Source organism: Anser anser, assembly GCF_964211835.1.
Source record: "Anser anser genome assembly, chromosome: 18".
Classification (NCBI taxonomy): Eukaryota; Metazoa; Chordata; class Aves; order Anseriformes; family Anatidae; genus Anser; species Anser anser.
Genome location: NC_139739.1, coordinates 7,593,832 through 7,608,403, shown reverse-complemented (window position 1 = coordinate 7,608,403; position 14,572 = coordinate 7,593,832). Strand labels below are relative to the sequence as shown.

Genomic DNA, 14,572 nt, shown 5'->3' with positions numbered 1-14,572 from the left:
TATATATATATATATACTGGCTTTGCCAAAAAAACAGTGCAATGGCAGTCACCTGAATAGCTACCAGTAAGCTGCTTAAATGACTAAAGGAAAAAAAAGTGACCTAAGAGATGTCTTCAAACCAAAGACGTGCTTACTCAAGCTGCGCATATTCTCAGCAGTTCGTGTAAACCACCCATCAGGCAGAAGTATGAAAATCAGCTCCCTTAAGAATCCACACGGCAAAGAGAGGCTGAGGGATGTGGTAACACTGCCCGAGGCTGCAGTCTGAGGCAGGAGCAACTGCGAGGTGGAAAACAGCGTCATCTTTGATACGCTTCCACAAGGAAAGCCAAGCGAGCTGGACCAGTGCCATGAAATGACTTCAGGCGAAGCCCAACAATTGCCAAAGCAGTTCTGCTGCGGCTCCTGATGCACTGCTGCCAGCCACCTTTTGCAGAAATGGAGATCCATGGACAACAGTACGCAAGGACAAGTTCTGCGCATTCAAAGTAACAGTATCACGTTAAAAAGAAATTTAATTCTGCCTCCACCATAAGTAATATTGGGGTATCACTTCCCTCTTTGCTCCTTAGGTTTAGACTGGAGCAGGACAGGTCGTAAGCATGTTAGAGGAAGAATACATCTACCTGCCTCGTCTATGCTTGGTTCTCACTCACGAAAATACCTGAGAGCCTCCCAAAAAAATCACAGGATGATCGTAAGTGAAGGAGCCATACCCCACCTGCTCCCATTCAGAAACACGCATTTTACTGCAGACCTGTGGTGCAAGCCCTAGAACGGAGGCTACAATTAAATAACAGATGCCAAACTCTTCAGCGAGCACAAAGTGAGGCAGCCAGTGGTTACATCAAGATTGAATAACTCTTCAGACATTTCTTGTCCAAACCAGAAAAACAACATGAAAAGAAGCCACGGTTGCTTCAGCTGCTTCTAGGTCCTCGCCTGTTCTGCAGCAACTACCTTAGGCCCAGGAAAAGGGCCCTGCCCAGCTCACGGGACACCTGCACTGTGCCCTACCCCACCATCACAAAGATATACAAGGAAAATCTCCAGCCTCCATCCAAGGCTCAGAATTTCTTCAAACAGCACACACACCAGCACTAGCCAGAGAAAGAGCTCCACTCAAACAGCCCCGTTTCTGCGCTCCTTTCAGTTTGCTCACACCACGAGACAGACCAGCAGCGCTCCCAGAGCAGCCCCTCTCTTCTCCAATAGCAAACACGCAAATAAAACCTCCCCAAAAAAATGAGAAGAGGGAAGAAGGTTAAAGAAAGAGGACGTTGTGCATTGTGTCAGCCAATTAAATTCAGAGAAAAAGATACAAGTGGTTATAGCTTCCTGTAAATTACTTCATGTAATTAAATCCCCTTCTCTAAATTACAAACCATTTAGCTCTTCTTTTATAACAACGTAACCGATGACCAACAACAAGCTTTTTTATAGTCTGATGCCACAAAAGTTGTTAGTGATGAAATTTCCCTTTTATTTCCTCCTTTCAAAAGGAGCCACTGTAATGCTATTCACTCACAGCTACTTGGAGAATATCTGTGAGAAAAGAGGATTGCTTTATTTTCCCTTATTCTGAGGCTGAGGCTGTATTTAAGCAAGCGTGGCCTATCTGAGGTCCTCATCAGTCCTCTAGTTGTAGACAGAGAAGTTAAAGGTGACCTGCAAGGGTTTCAAAGCGGAGTTACAACCACTTTTACGTTTCACATACCTACAACATAACTGTCTTGCACTGCAGCATCGTGCTTCACCATTTTCCTATCACTTGAATTTTCTGTCCTTCGGCTCTGAAAGCGCTGGGAATATCAGGTCAGGTCTTCCCTGTAGGGCTGGGACGAGCCCTGGGAGCTGAGAAGTGCTCTGAGCGGCTCCCTCCAGCCCGCGGAGCCCGCGAGATGCCCGTGCACGTTCTGTACTGCCGAGCTCCGTCAGGCCACGCGTCACCACGGCTGCAGTTATCGACCTCCTCGGATGGGGAACTGATACGCAGATGGCAGGCACCCCAAGACGCTGCGGTTTGGCTCCGCTAGAGGTGGCGTGAGGAGCCCTAGCAGAGCGGCAGCGCTGGCAGCATCCAGCGTGTTAATCACCGTGCTCTCCAGACCAGCTCCAACACATGTGAAAAGTGCCAGCGGCCATCTGGAGGCCTGAACACATTGCTGCCGCCCAAATGCTGTTCAGTGGTAGAGGTGAATGGGGACAGGCAGGGGAATTTTGGAGAAGAGCGTGAGCAGGGACAAACAACACAGAAGCCTGGGCACAACCTGCTGCCGAGCACACTTGCAGGCACTGAGCCTTGCTAGGAGGACTTGCAGAGCCCTGCGGGAGCAGAGACAAAGTGGGCACGTGGAAAAATGGGGTGGTTAAAGGAGGGCCAGCTGCAAACAGGGCACCTGCTGGTCCAGACAAATGAACAAGTAGTTTGTTGTATCACTGGAGGTAGCAGAAAGCCATGTTCCCCTCACTGTAATACTTGCAGCAGCCCAAACTTGCTTCAACATCACTGTTCAGAAAGCAGTAACTGCAGCGTAATAAAATCCAGCATATGCTTCTGCTTCGTGCTTTGGTTTTGTTCTAAAAACCAGTTGGATTCCACCTCCCCCACCCCCAGTTCTAATAAACATTGTCTCCACAATTTATGTTTCATTACCAGAACTGCATAGGGTTTTGAAATATATTTTCCAGCTTAAGCACAGGCCTCCCCCTGCTGTAGTTCCCAGGGGTTTTATGGCACTATTTTGTACTACTCACCCTGAAGCACAGTGCGTTAGAGATCTGTTAAGGAAGCCGTGCTACATCTCAAAGAATGGGGACAATCCAGTGATGAATGAAGTTACCTGTGCCACAGCTGTAACACCAAACTACAATGCCTACGGTTCATACAGCACTTGGAAGGACCACCGAGCAAACAAAGCACACCACAAAGTTCTCCTCTTGCAAAGTGGGCTCTGCAGTGACTTGAAGAATCTCTGCAAATTCTTGGATGAATTTAGTAGAAACAACAGCACTCCTTTGTAATAGCAGGGTTTCGTTTGGGATATAAACACCCAGTATTTATTTACAAAGGATTTTTCCTCCTCCTGCCGCTGCTGTGCTATGCCCACCGCTTCCCTTGTACTTTGATGCAGAAAACAGAATACCAAGTGCCTAACCAGGACTTAAAGCAGATTTTTAAATTAGTTCCTGACAGTGCAAACAGATTGCTATTGATTGAAATGAGGCTGATTTTAGGCCTTGGATTAGCAAACCTAATGACTAAATACTGTATTGCCCATTTCAGTGCTTTGCACCGTTACTCCCCAGTGGTTTCCCAGGCAGCTGTGAAGTCTCCGCGCCTGCAGATTAGCGCACGAGAGCAGGGGAAGGCCATCTGTGCCTGCCCCGTGTGCAGCCGTGCTCAGACGGAAACAAGGAGCTCCCCCGACCCCCCCGGGGCAGGCCCCAGGCACTACAGCCTTGCGAGGAGCTTTGAAGCCAGCCGGGCTGCTCGCACGTTGGAGGCCAGCACGCTGCTGGAAGCACCGCGATGAACTGGAGCACCGCACCGTGCTGGACCGGGTCAACCGACCCCACGCGGATAGCGTGCGCCAGCCCAACTCTCCTAGCAATCGTGAATGCTCACTTAAAACTCATCGATACAGAGCTGTTATGTCCAGATTGTACATTCTTGTACTTGCAGAGGTAGAAATGGATCCTGTTTTGAAGCAATACATGAGGCAACGTTTTCATGATTAAAAGAAAATGGACATTTTTGTTCCCCCTTTTGCTTCCTTGTTTAGTTTCAAAGACCATTTAAGTAACAATATCTGCTAACAGAAATGGTAACTTCAATTAGAAACAAAAAGAAACTGCCTTGTATAATTTCAGCATTCAAAAGCAGTCAAACGCAAACACCAGAAAAGCACAAACCAAACCAATCCCCAAAACCCACATTAAAGGCACCTTTTTTTTTTTTCAGCTGTCTAGAACTCACTCGCTTTTAATAGCCCGAGATATTTAAAGTAACAATAAGACACTATTATATTCAGACCCTAGTAGGTGCAATTCAGCTTCCAAGTGCTACAGTGAGACACGGAAGGCCAGGAGTATCCACAGCCCTCCCCTGGCCTACAAAGACTCCAGGGGTTTGCTTCTGGACTCATTCTCCTACATGGCTGCTGAGCCTCGGCTGAAAAATGCATGTTTCAGTCTCTGATCTCCCACGTCACTAAGCAAAAACTGCCTCCAGCCCACCAGTGGATTCAAAAACACATCCAAGTTTCAGAATTGCCATTTATCATTATCTGTAAAAAAAACACAGATAAAGATCAAACAGCTACATGTTCCTATTGCCCACCCGTCAGCATGAGCAGCGTGATGCTGAAGGAATTATGCCGGGTAAGGTACTCCATGAGCCAAACATGTTTCTCGACTGTTTCTCTCTATCTTGGTAAGAGTCCCACAGCCTGCCAGTACCACCACACAAAATGGAGCCACGGGCATGTAACTGGTTTGAAGGCAAGCTATTGATTTTCACCTGGACATCAGCAGAAATGGTACGCGTCCTGGATGGAAAATGATTTAGCATGTATCACCTTCAGCTCAGCTCAGAGGTAACCCAGAGCGGTGGTGTGCTGGGGCTGTATATTCACCAATGAATGTTGGATAACAAGCTGAAGAGCACCACGGAGAAATCACATGAATAGGTAATCAAACATGTTAATGTAATTTAGTAGTTCCAGTCCAGCAAGAGCCCCAGCAACAACATACATTAATCATCAGTAACGCTCAGCAGCCTGACAAAGGCTGGGAGTGAATGAGACACAGGAATTAGCTCTGCTTTCCCATCCCCTAGGAAGCTCTACTGAAGTCACAGAGATGTCACACCTCCAGAGCAACATGACAGCATTAGCTGTCTTGCCCTCTCCTCCCATGCTCCAAGCCTAGCACGCTATTTATGAGCACTAAATACGTGCTACAGCACCCTGTTCTCATCTGCTTCTTTGAGACTCTTCCTCATCTTGGGTGACCTAAACAGTGGGTGAGAAAAGGAAGGAGGAGGTGTAAGACAGTCATCTTCATGACATATGACTATTTGCAGAACAGAGTGTTATTAAACCACATTTAACATCTAAACACATTCAACGCACTATGAGGCTCCTGAGCTGACTAACCACAGAGCTGAGGTTAAGCTAACTTGAAGCATCAGCAATTCCTTCCATTAGCACCAACTCTTTAGAAGGAGGCCAGTCCACTTCTAGCCAACATACAAGGCAGCAGCGGGTCCTGAAGCCCAGGGGGAAAAAGGAGGTCACCCTACAGGCAGGGTGACACCAGTCTGTTCAGCAGCATCAGCAACTCCAAAAGGTAACTCAAAACCAAAGAGAGCAAAGAGCTCGGCTAAATGAAAGGCAGATGTAAAGCTCAAAGGAGGACTCTGAGAACTACAAGAATGATGCAGAGAGCACAAGGAAGCACAGCTGGAACTGCGAGGTCCCCATCTCCCAGCCCTTACCTCATCCACACGAATTATCCACCCAACCACAGAGGAACCCCTCAGAAAGGCAGCGGGCTTCTCTCCCCTGCAGCTGCAGTGGGGTTTCCTTCCACAGCCAACTGGGTTGCACTCGGACGTGGCTTTTAAGACAAGCAATGACCGACAAATGTTCCCGGGGTGGAGGCAACGCACGCTTTCAAATAGGGCAGTGCTACTGTAGGCATCCGGCCATACTAAAATGTCACTTCTTTAAACACTTTCTTGTTTCTTGACACACACCTGATAACTGCGAGTGGTTTTGGTGCTTCCTACCCGAGAGCAGCAGCTTCAAGTCAGCACCTTTTCCAGCACACACGTATGGAAAACGGACCCAGATCCTGACACTTCTTTGGCCAAAGGACCCACAACTAATCGAAATGCACTTTGTTCCCCCCCTGCTTGGCTACAGCAGGGAGTAAATGCGTTTGAAGGATTTTTATGCGTGGTTGCAGTAACAGGCTGGGGAGGGCAGATTAAATCCCACAACCCTCTCCCCACACCCCGAGGTACACGAGAACCTTGGGAGCGAGTTCAGGACCAAATAGGAAACTGGATGTTTTGTCGAAAGGAGTGAAGCATTAATCTAATTTTCTAAAGAAAGCAGACAACCTGGCACTCAGAGTAGCTTACCACTTCGCACCTCTGTACAAGGATTAGCAGAATGCCATAATTATAATGCCCAATTTGATTTATTAGAGGAGGCTGCTCAGGAAAGATGAGAATTCAGTAGCATTGTGAAGAGAAGAGATGAGAGTATAAGGAAAGCTGCAAATTGATCAGTAATTTCTAAGCAACGTCTCAATATAATTAACATTAATTACAGTAAGCTTTCCAAATTAGGTATAAACCTATGTTTAATAACCCTGAGATGCAAAAATTCCCCCAAATTCCAGGAAACTTAATATTACAGCCAATTTGTCTAGACAGTTTGGCAGGAAACGCCAGAATTCTAGGTGTGAAGTTTGTGGTTATTAAAAAAAATATTTAGGTTGCTTATATCATTTGCATAATTAGGTTGAACTAAGAATAGCTTTGTTTATCTGCCTTGGATTTTGCTGCTTTCATCAACCTTACAGGCCTGAAAACTTGTATGGCTTTCACAGCTATATCAGCTAGGATAATACAAGGTATTTCAAAAGCTCCCTTTTCAATAAAAGATGAATTTTAAGTGTGACTTGTTTGAAAAGGTGCAGTATATTAATGAGCGAATCAGCACAGATTTTATTTTATACTCTTTGTGCAAGCTCCTCGTCCTTTTTGGAGTTTGTTACTTATACCATCGGGGGGGGGGTGGGGGGGGTGGGGAATGATTAAACAACAGAGGAAAGAAAGGTGAGTTCAGGGTTTCATGAATGTGGCAACAAATACCCTATCTAATCACCAATGGCAGCCAAATACTAGCCAGAAGAAACACATAGCAATGTTCTCAGTTTTCAGAGCAGAAATATAATGAATCCAAATGCTTGGTAAACTGAGGCTGCAGAATATAATTACAGAAACTGGAATTTGGCCTGTGTACCCAACCCCGCTGTCTCAAGGGTTTGTAGAGAAGTGTCAGGAAATCCCTACTGGCCACAACTACTGAAATTTAGTTTTATATCTCATGTAAAAAATGTCAGTATTAACAGCCCTTTCCTTCCATGCAGCAGGCTGAGGAACCAGCTCACCCTGGCTCCAGGAAGACCTTGACCTCGCATACCCACAACAAATACCTGAAGTGCTCCAAACTTCTTGAAGTTTAAGTTTAGACTGGAAGGACCAACTCCCTAACCCTTAGAAAAACAGTATTTACTGAAGCCAAGCTTTCATGTCACAGAAATTTTGAAGGCAATTGAGGGCTAATGACCTCCTGCGGAGCTCCGTGTTTCCACACCCGCACTGTACTGCTCAGCTGCATCAACACGAGCATTTGTAGGTTTACTCCATGAACCAGCACCGCAAAGTGAGCCAGCCTCATGTATACTTTGCAAGGGTTGCTGGATTGATGTTTGGGCTTTTTCAGGTAAATAAAAACAACTGACACAACAACTGCTTCACAAAGGCAGAAGTCAGAGGAACTAATGAAGCACGATGTCACAATCCTAGCACCTAGGAACACCATAAAGCAATATTGCTTCTAAATATTTCCTATCAGAGCCGGGGCCTTCTGGTGAAATAAATGCTTACCATTTGTGGATTCTGATGTCAAGAGAGGGTCCCAGTTACTCAAACTTTCACTGAAACTAAAGTATGCATCTATTTACCCATAATAGAAAGATATTTTAATTTGCACAGACTGTATTTGTGCACAAACACATTACACCTGTAAGCAGAGGGGGGAACTGAAACCCAATCACTTGACTACTAGCAGAAGCAAACAAGAAATTTGATACGCTTTAGCTCTATATACACTGACATCTTTTCTAAAAACAAAACATTTGGTATCACTTTGGGGAGCTAAAAGGAAAATAAACACAGCAAATATTTTACTAGAAGTGCGCAGTTACATAATTTGTTACCTAAATGTTTACAGGCAGAAAAGTAGAAACAATTGTACGTAAGTTATTTGTAGTGATTAATTCCCATTATTTTTCTTTAAATCAAAACAAATAAAACAGGACTCTTTCTAAGTTGTTAATGATAACAATCAGCCACTAAAAGAGCGGGGCCATGAGCTGACCCATAGAACTTCTAATGTAAAACATGATGAGCCCTTCTGAATGAATATCCTAGAATTTAATCACAAATGATTGCGTATGGTGGAGAAATTACACAGGGGGCCACGTTAGATGACCTTATTGATCATTTCAAGTCCAAAAATATTGGAAGTCTTTGAAACAACACTTCCAAAAAATGGTGAATTCAATCTCTTGTTGAAGACAGAGACACAGAGAGAAACGATTTCACAAAGCAGAAGGTGCACTTGGGTTAAACAGCTTTTTTCTGCACCACAAAGAATTCAAGACAGTTTTTCATTGCAGTATACTTTTCAGCTTGGAACAAACGCTGGAGGGTCAAGTACACTGATCTTCCCACTGGCTGCCATTTGGCACCACGTTAATGGACAACTGGAAAAGTGTTCATAGATACAAGCTGCTGCGCCAGGTGGATTTTCAACTGATGAATGAGCACTGAGTTACCAACAAACCTCCATGCCGAGCAGCAATAAGTGATAAACAGCCTGCCAACCATCGTGCCTCTCCTTTGTCACCTCCCTGGCTCTGCACACACTGTGGTTAAGATGGGAGTCTCTACAATCGTCCCCTCCAGCACCACAACTCTTAATGAATTCATGCTCTATCACATTTTAGAAGGGCTCGGAGAAAAGACTCCCCAAAGCACAACTTACACCAAACTGACTTCCAACTTCTGCAATACTCGAATATTCCCTCCTTCCCAATACACTGCTTTGGGGGCACATGAACTTAATTCATGAGATGGACACATTGACGCTCGCAACTTCCAGGAGCACATTGACAAGCAGGTTTTCCCCAAAGAAGGCTGCGATCTGCCTAGGAGCCACAAACCTATAGTGTGAATTACTGCACTTTCTCAAAGTTGCACGATACAAGGGAGGTCTGCTCCTTCCTTCCCACATCGCACAGCACACCTGGGTTACCAGTGGTACCAGGGAAGCCATTTACATTAACAACCCCAGCCTATGAGCGGGACAACATTTCAATGGCCACTGCCACGACGCAGTCACTTTAGATGAGAAATGATTCCCCTACCTGTTTGGTTAGCTTCAAAGGGAGTTTCTTCTTCACCCGTTCTTTGCCTCTTTCTGCCTCTCTCTCAGAGCTCCCAGCGTCATTATTATGGCCATTTTCACTCGGCTCAGCAGACACACAGTTTTCAGATTCTCTAGGTTTCTTTCCTGGATGCCTCTCCCATTTCTCCTTCCGCTCCTGAGGCTTTAGTGACATGTCCTTCTGCAAAGAAGAAAGAAAATAGTACATCCTTTAAATTCGTTAAGACTTCTTTCAAACATTAAGCAATATAAATATTAAATAAAAACACAAACAAGACAGCATGTTCTTTCCAGAGATGACTTAAGATGAATAATTAGGCACGCACAACGCAAACAGTAATTTTAGATTAGATTAGGATGAACACTCTGCAGGCTATGTGTTTGATTAATTTCAGAGATGCTGGAACTGGTTATGAAAATGAGTTTGCTTCAGATTAATTCAGGAACCATATGTCAATAGCACCTAAACAAATCAGCATCCCAAAGAACAGCATTTAACTCCGTTCATCTGAAAGAGAGATGGTTTTTATTTTGTTTTGTTTCTGATCTCAGAAAGTAGCATATCAGACCCCCCTTGGGCCTGACGGTCTCTGGTTCACAGCGTGTTCATATGGAGAAACACACTTTTAAAGCCTAACACGCATTCAGTAAGCAAGCCAAGATCAATGCCATCTACACACATAACACAGGTTGAATGCTTCTAAGTGTTAAGCGTCTGCCCTGAATCAGAGCTATAACATACAATCTAAACGAAAGTTAAAAGCTGGTCTGTCATGTCACGGTGATTAACACGAGGAAGTGAGATCAGAGAAGGGAATTACTATCGCTGTCCCTGGCATCTCTGAGAACTGTAAGCCGAACTCTCGGTGACAACTTATCGACCTCTCCCCCTAAACACAAGGTACAGAAAAAGAGCTTAAGAAACAATATACCAAATCACTAAGACATGAGTTCATTACAGCTAGTTAAGATTTTCACTACGTCTTTTATTAACTGCTGAAGGGTCAAAATTAAGCCTTCTGGAATGCTTTGCAGACTCTATACCAATTAATTTTTTACGCAAGGTAACTGCATCAGATTAGGAAATACCTTCAAAAGCACTGCTGACCATGCCAAAACATGTCAGCTTCAGCCCGAGAAATGTTTCCAAATGTCTTGCCCCCCTTCTGACTGAATTACATCATTAGCATTGGTATCCTACACGAACAGAGCACACAACACAACCCGCTCATATTAACAAACACACCTTTGCTACTGCTAAAGAGCTCACAGAAATCATTAGCTCTCTAGCCTCTCAAAATCTAAAGCCCAACAAAAAAAGAAAATTGGGAATTGGGATGAAATGCCCTGCTGATTGCTCTAGATTACTTCCTCCCCCTCTCGTTTAATTAGTGAATTGACTGCCTTAGCGTGCAACATGCTGATTGCACTCCAAATCACTCACTGCTTCAAGTTGCCCTTCCTTGGGAAGCAAGATGATGCACTGACACTTTCAGGGCGGCAGAGACATTGGAACTTGAGTCACAGTGATAAACTATAGAGTTGTTTCCTATTCCAACCCAGGCCAAAAGACAATTAATTATCCAGCAGCCAGACAATCCCTACAGACCTCAGGCAGGGGTCCTCTGAGAGGCTGACAAGCAACTCTTAAAGCACACATATACACAGCAAGTTGGAAACAACAACAACAACAGAAACAAAACAGAGAGATACCACTTCCCACCCCCAAATTAAATTAAGTAGCACTGTCTCAGAGGCGCAGAACAACAAAATACAGCTCAGCTTGCCAAATCCGTAACTAGCGAAAGAGCAAAAAAAATGATTTCCTGGCATTATTCACTGTGAATGATGAAATGAAGAATACCAATTAGCATGTAGTTGCTCGCTTTGGTTTTTAGTCTTAAGATAACACTCCACAGCAGCAGTCTGAGATGCCACTAAAAGAAGGTCACGCCGTCCTATTTGCTGAGAAGCTGCTGAGATAGAAATCAAAATGCTAAGATTTAGTAACTAATCAGAAACTAGCGCAATGCAAATGACATCTGCTAACTGATACTCAGCAAAACATTAGAAAGAGAAGTCACCAAAAACGTGCACTTCTTCACAAAGCCAGCTGCAGCTGCAACGTGACGGCGGACGCAGGGAAGATGCTGCATGGAGCGGCACGGGTCCCGGTGAGGGAGAAAGGAGGCAGTGCTAAGTCAATGTCCCCACCTGAAAGCACCAGAAACTGAGGCAGTCCTGGCCCACCTGTCATGTTCACTTTCAAAGCTGCTCTCAAAGGCAGTAAACGGCAGTTTGGGTTTTAATTCCAGCTGGCTTCACATGGGGATTGAACTCCTCTGCATGCCTCAGGGAGTTCTCCCTCAGTACCACCCACGGCACGTTCACTGCAGGTTTTGTAAGACTTGCTTTCCCTCAGAACTAGTCAAGAAAGCTGCATTTTTCCTCTTACTGAAACATACAAAATTCCATACCTCGAAGTTTGGCTTTTTATCCCCATTTTGTTTTGAGATTTAAGGTTGCCTCATCACTGAGCTACTGGCAAAATTAATTCAGGGAGTACACTCCTAACTGGATCAACGCCAAGGAAATAACGCATTCACTTGCAATATCACTTGCATTCAAGAATCTCGAGCGCTTTCCAAGCAGCCATGAATTAAGACCCAGGCTCTGGTAGCCAAGGCTGCTGCTTGCCTACGGGATGAAGGCGGAGAGAGGCATCCTCGGCTCTGCGGCACGTCTGGGGCCGCCGTGGGGAAGAAGCCAAGTTTCTCAGCCCTGTGACAAGGAAGATTATTCTATGGTCCCACTCCTCCTCACTCCAGCAGAGGATGCCGCTGACAGGGCTTCACTTTTTCTGGGAACGCAGGATGCTGAACTCAGCTGCTACTTACTGACTGAGGGCGACAGCAGGGCTGGTTTCTTTGCAGTGAAACACAGACCTCTTTGCAGCCTCAGGCTGAGAGCATGAGGGGGCTAATGGGGGCTCTGTTCTTGCCTCCTTTGTTTCCTTGTTTTATTTACTCTAGTAAAACAACCCTCCAGCAATTGCTCTTTTACTAAAGTTTATGACCTCTGAGTTGGGGACCTCATTTAGCACAAGAGCTTACTATTTTTGGATGTGCTTGTGCATAGGCAATTTCTGGAAAATTTAAGCGCATACAGAATATACAGAACACTGCTGTGGTGAACATTTACTCGTGCGTGTTGACTTCAGTCCAGGAAGCCCAGCCCGCAGGTGAGTGTGGCCTTGTGGCAAACCGCTCCCCTGGAGCCTTCCCCTCAGAGGCACAGACCTGCAGCCGGTTTTGCCCTTTGCACATCACACAAAACCTCGGGGATCCCGGGGGCAGTGCCTGAGGTCACAGCCCAAGGTCAGAAGGCCTCCATCTCCAGCCGGGGGTTTCTGGCAGAGCTGGCCCCCTCAGCTTTCGGGACCCGTATCTCCCCTGCGGCAGGGAAGGCTGGTGGATGCAGGCCCACTCCCTGTTCTCAGCTCCAGGAAGGAGACTGCCAAGTCTCGTTCCAAAATACACAAAACCATTTCGCTCCTTACTACTCACTGCTTCTAGGGCTGTCTCCTACCTGTCCTCACTTCAAAATCTCTCTCACACCTTCCAGGGCAGGCTACAGCCTCTCCATCTGCAGCCCCTCGTCTGTCTGAGCCCCAGACTGCGAGCAGATGGCTCCAACTGGCTGCCTGCGTACAGAGGAGGAAGGATCGGGCCTTTCCCCAGAGCCTCCTTCCTGGCAGTTACCACACGAAGCACGCAGACTCTATCACCCCATTTGTTTATTCGGGTGTACAAATATCAAAGACCACGTCCAGCTGAAAATGTAACTGTGGTACCTCCTCCTACGCCGCCTGCAATACCCTGCACGTGTGTGGCCTTGCACCAAGAAAGGCCTCAGCGTGGGCTGGCAACCCAAGCACGTTAACCAGATTCCATGACAGATTTTTACCACAATAAAATCTCGATAAATGCTTTTTCACTTCTATTTTGGCCCGGGCTAGTTACAGTTGTACAACTGCACCTCTGCTCGCAGTGGAGCTGGTGACATGCCTGACCGGACGGAAGGCTCCTTGCCCCAAGCCACTTCTGTCACGGCACACAGCCGCCACCTCCAACGACACGCGAGGTGCGCAGCACTCGCTTTATAAATAAAGCTATGAATAATGCGGGTGCACGTCCGTCGGCTTCGGAACGAGATTGTTCTTACCCCTCAAGTGCCACAGCAAGCGATTTCTGCGCAGTGGTCTCCATGTCGTCTGTTTGATCAGGAAATAACCATCAGCCCTAGAGGACCCTGGCGCAAGCTCACACCCGCGGCTACCCGCTGGCTGCAGTTATCGCCGCGTGTTTGCTCAGCCCAGCTCAAGCTCTGCCTTAATCCTCCGAGTTTGCACAGCTATTTGAGATCTCAGAGAGCATGCAGGGGGAGGCTTGGGTTGTAAATACCTTTCAGAGAGAAGGAACACAAAGAACGCGAAAAAAAGCGCAAAACCACACAGCTAGAAGAAAACCTCAAGTGTGCTGCTGCGGGGTGCAGAGGACAAAAATAACATCTACCATTAGTAAAATAACAACCCTCAGCCCTCAAGCATCACTTAGAAATGCAGCCCTGGTGTGAAACCAAGTCTGTTAAAATCCCCTGTCTCCAAGGTCCATCGGACACTGCAAGGCTCACACAGGCAGCCAAGGACTGGTTGCACTGCTCTGTTGCCAGGCTGCCTCTGCTGACTTTAAAAGATTATATGGGCTGTTTTCCCAGAAGGGAAACAGCCTCCAACTCTCTCCACAGCTACCTCACAGGCTGTTCATTCCAGCACTTATTCCTTAAGTTGAGGAGCATGAAATATCCCGCTGAACGTCAAACATGAGAAGGATCCATGCAAAGGAAATACAAGAAAAGTGCTGTTGCTAAAAGTGCCCCCGCTTGTCCCTGCTTCTGCCTCCTGCTGCTCTCAGCAAAACTGCAATGGAAAAAGCCCCCGAGGATCTGAGCACCATCTATCCTTATATTAACTTTAGCATGCAATTAGCAGTAGGGCTGTCAAACACATTTGTTTAACAGTTCAGGGAGAGATCGTGGCTCAGAGATCAACTGGAACATATTTACTTTTAATTAGGGTTTTTGTTGGTGCCGGTTGGTTGTGTTGATTTTTTTTAATATTCCTATTGACCTGGTACCCAGTTTATACAACAGCACCACAGAACAAATGCTGCCTTAATAATCTTGTGCCTTCTACATAGAAAAAGTGCTTTACAGATACAGACAAGACCTCTACTAATAGAGATCTACTGTCCATTTTG

General features: G+C 45.9%; 1 protein-coding gene across 23 annotated transcripts in view; it reads right to left on the bottom strand.

The window, feature by feature from the left end:
- FBRSL1 (fibrosin like 1) overlaps nucleotides 1–14,572 on the bottom strand; it is a 519,147-nt gene that overhangs the window by 372,060 nt on the left and 132,515 nt on the right. For 21 of the 23 annotated variants that reach the window (XM_083803984.1, XM_083803995.1, XM_083804008.1 and 18 more), the window contains exon 2: nucleotides 9,235–9,435. In XM_083803984.1, coding sequence (XP_083660110.1) covers nucleotides 9,235–9,435 — 201 coding nt within the window. Of the gene's footprint in view, nucleotides 1–1,720; nucleotides 6,810–9,234; nucleotides 9,436–14,572 lie in introns of those variants that run through there. The other 2 variants (XM_083803999.1, XM_083804000.1) reach the window with 1 other exon arrangement.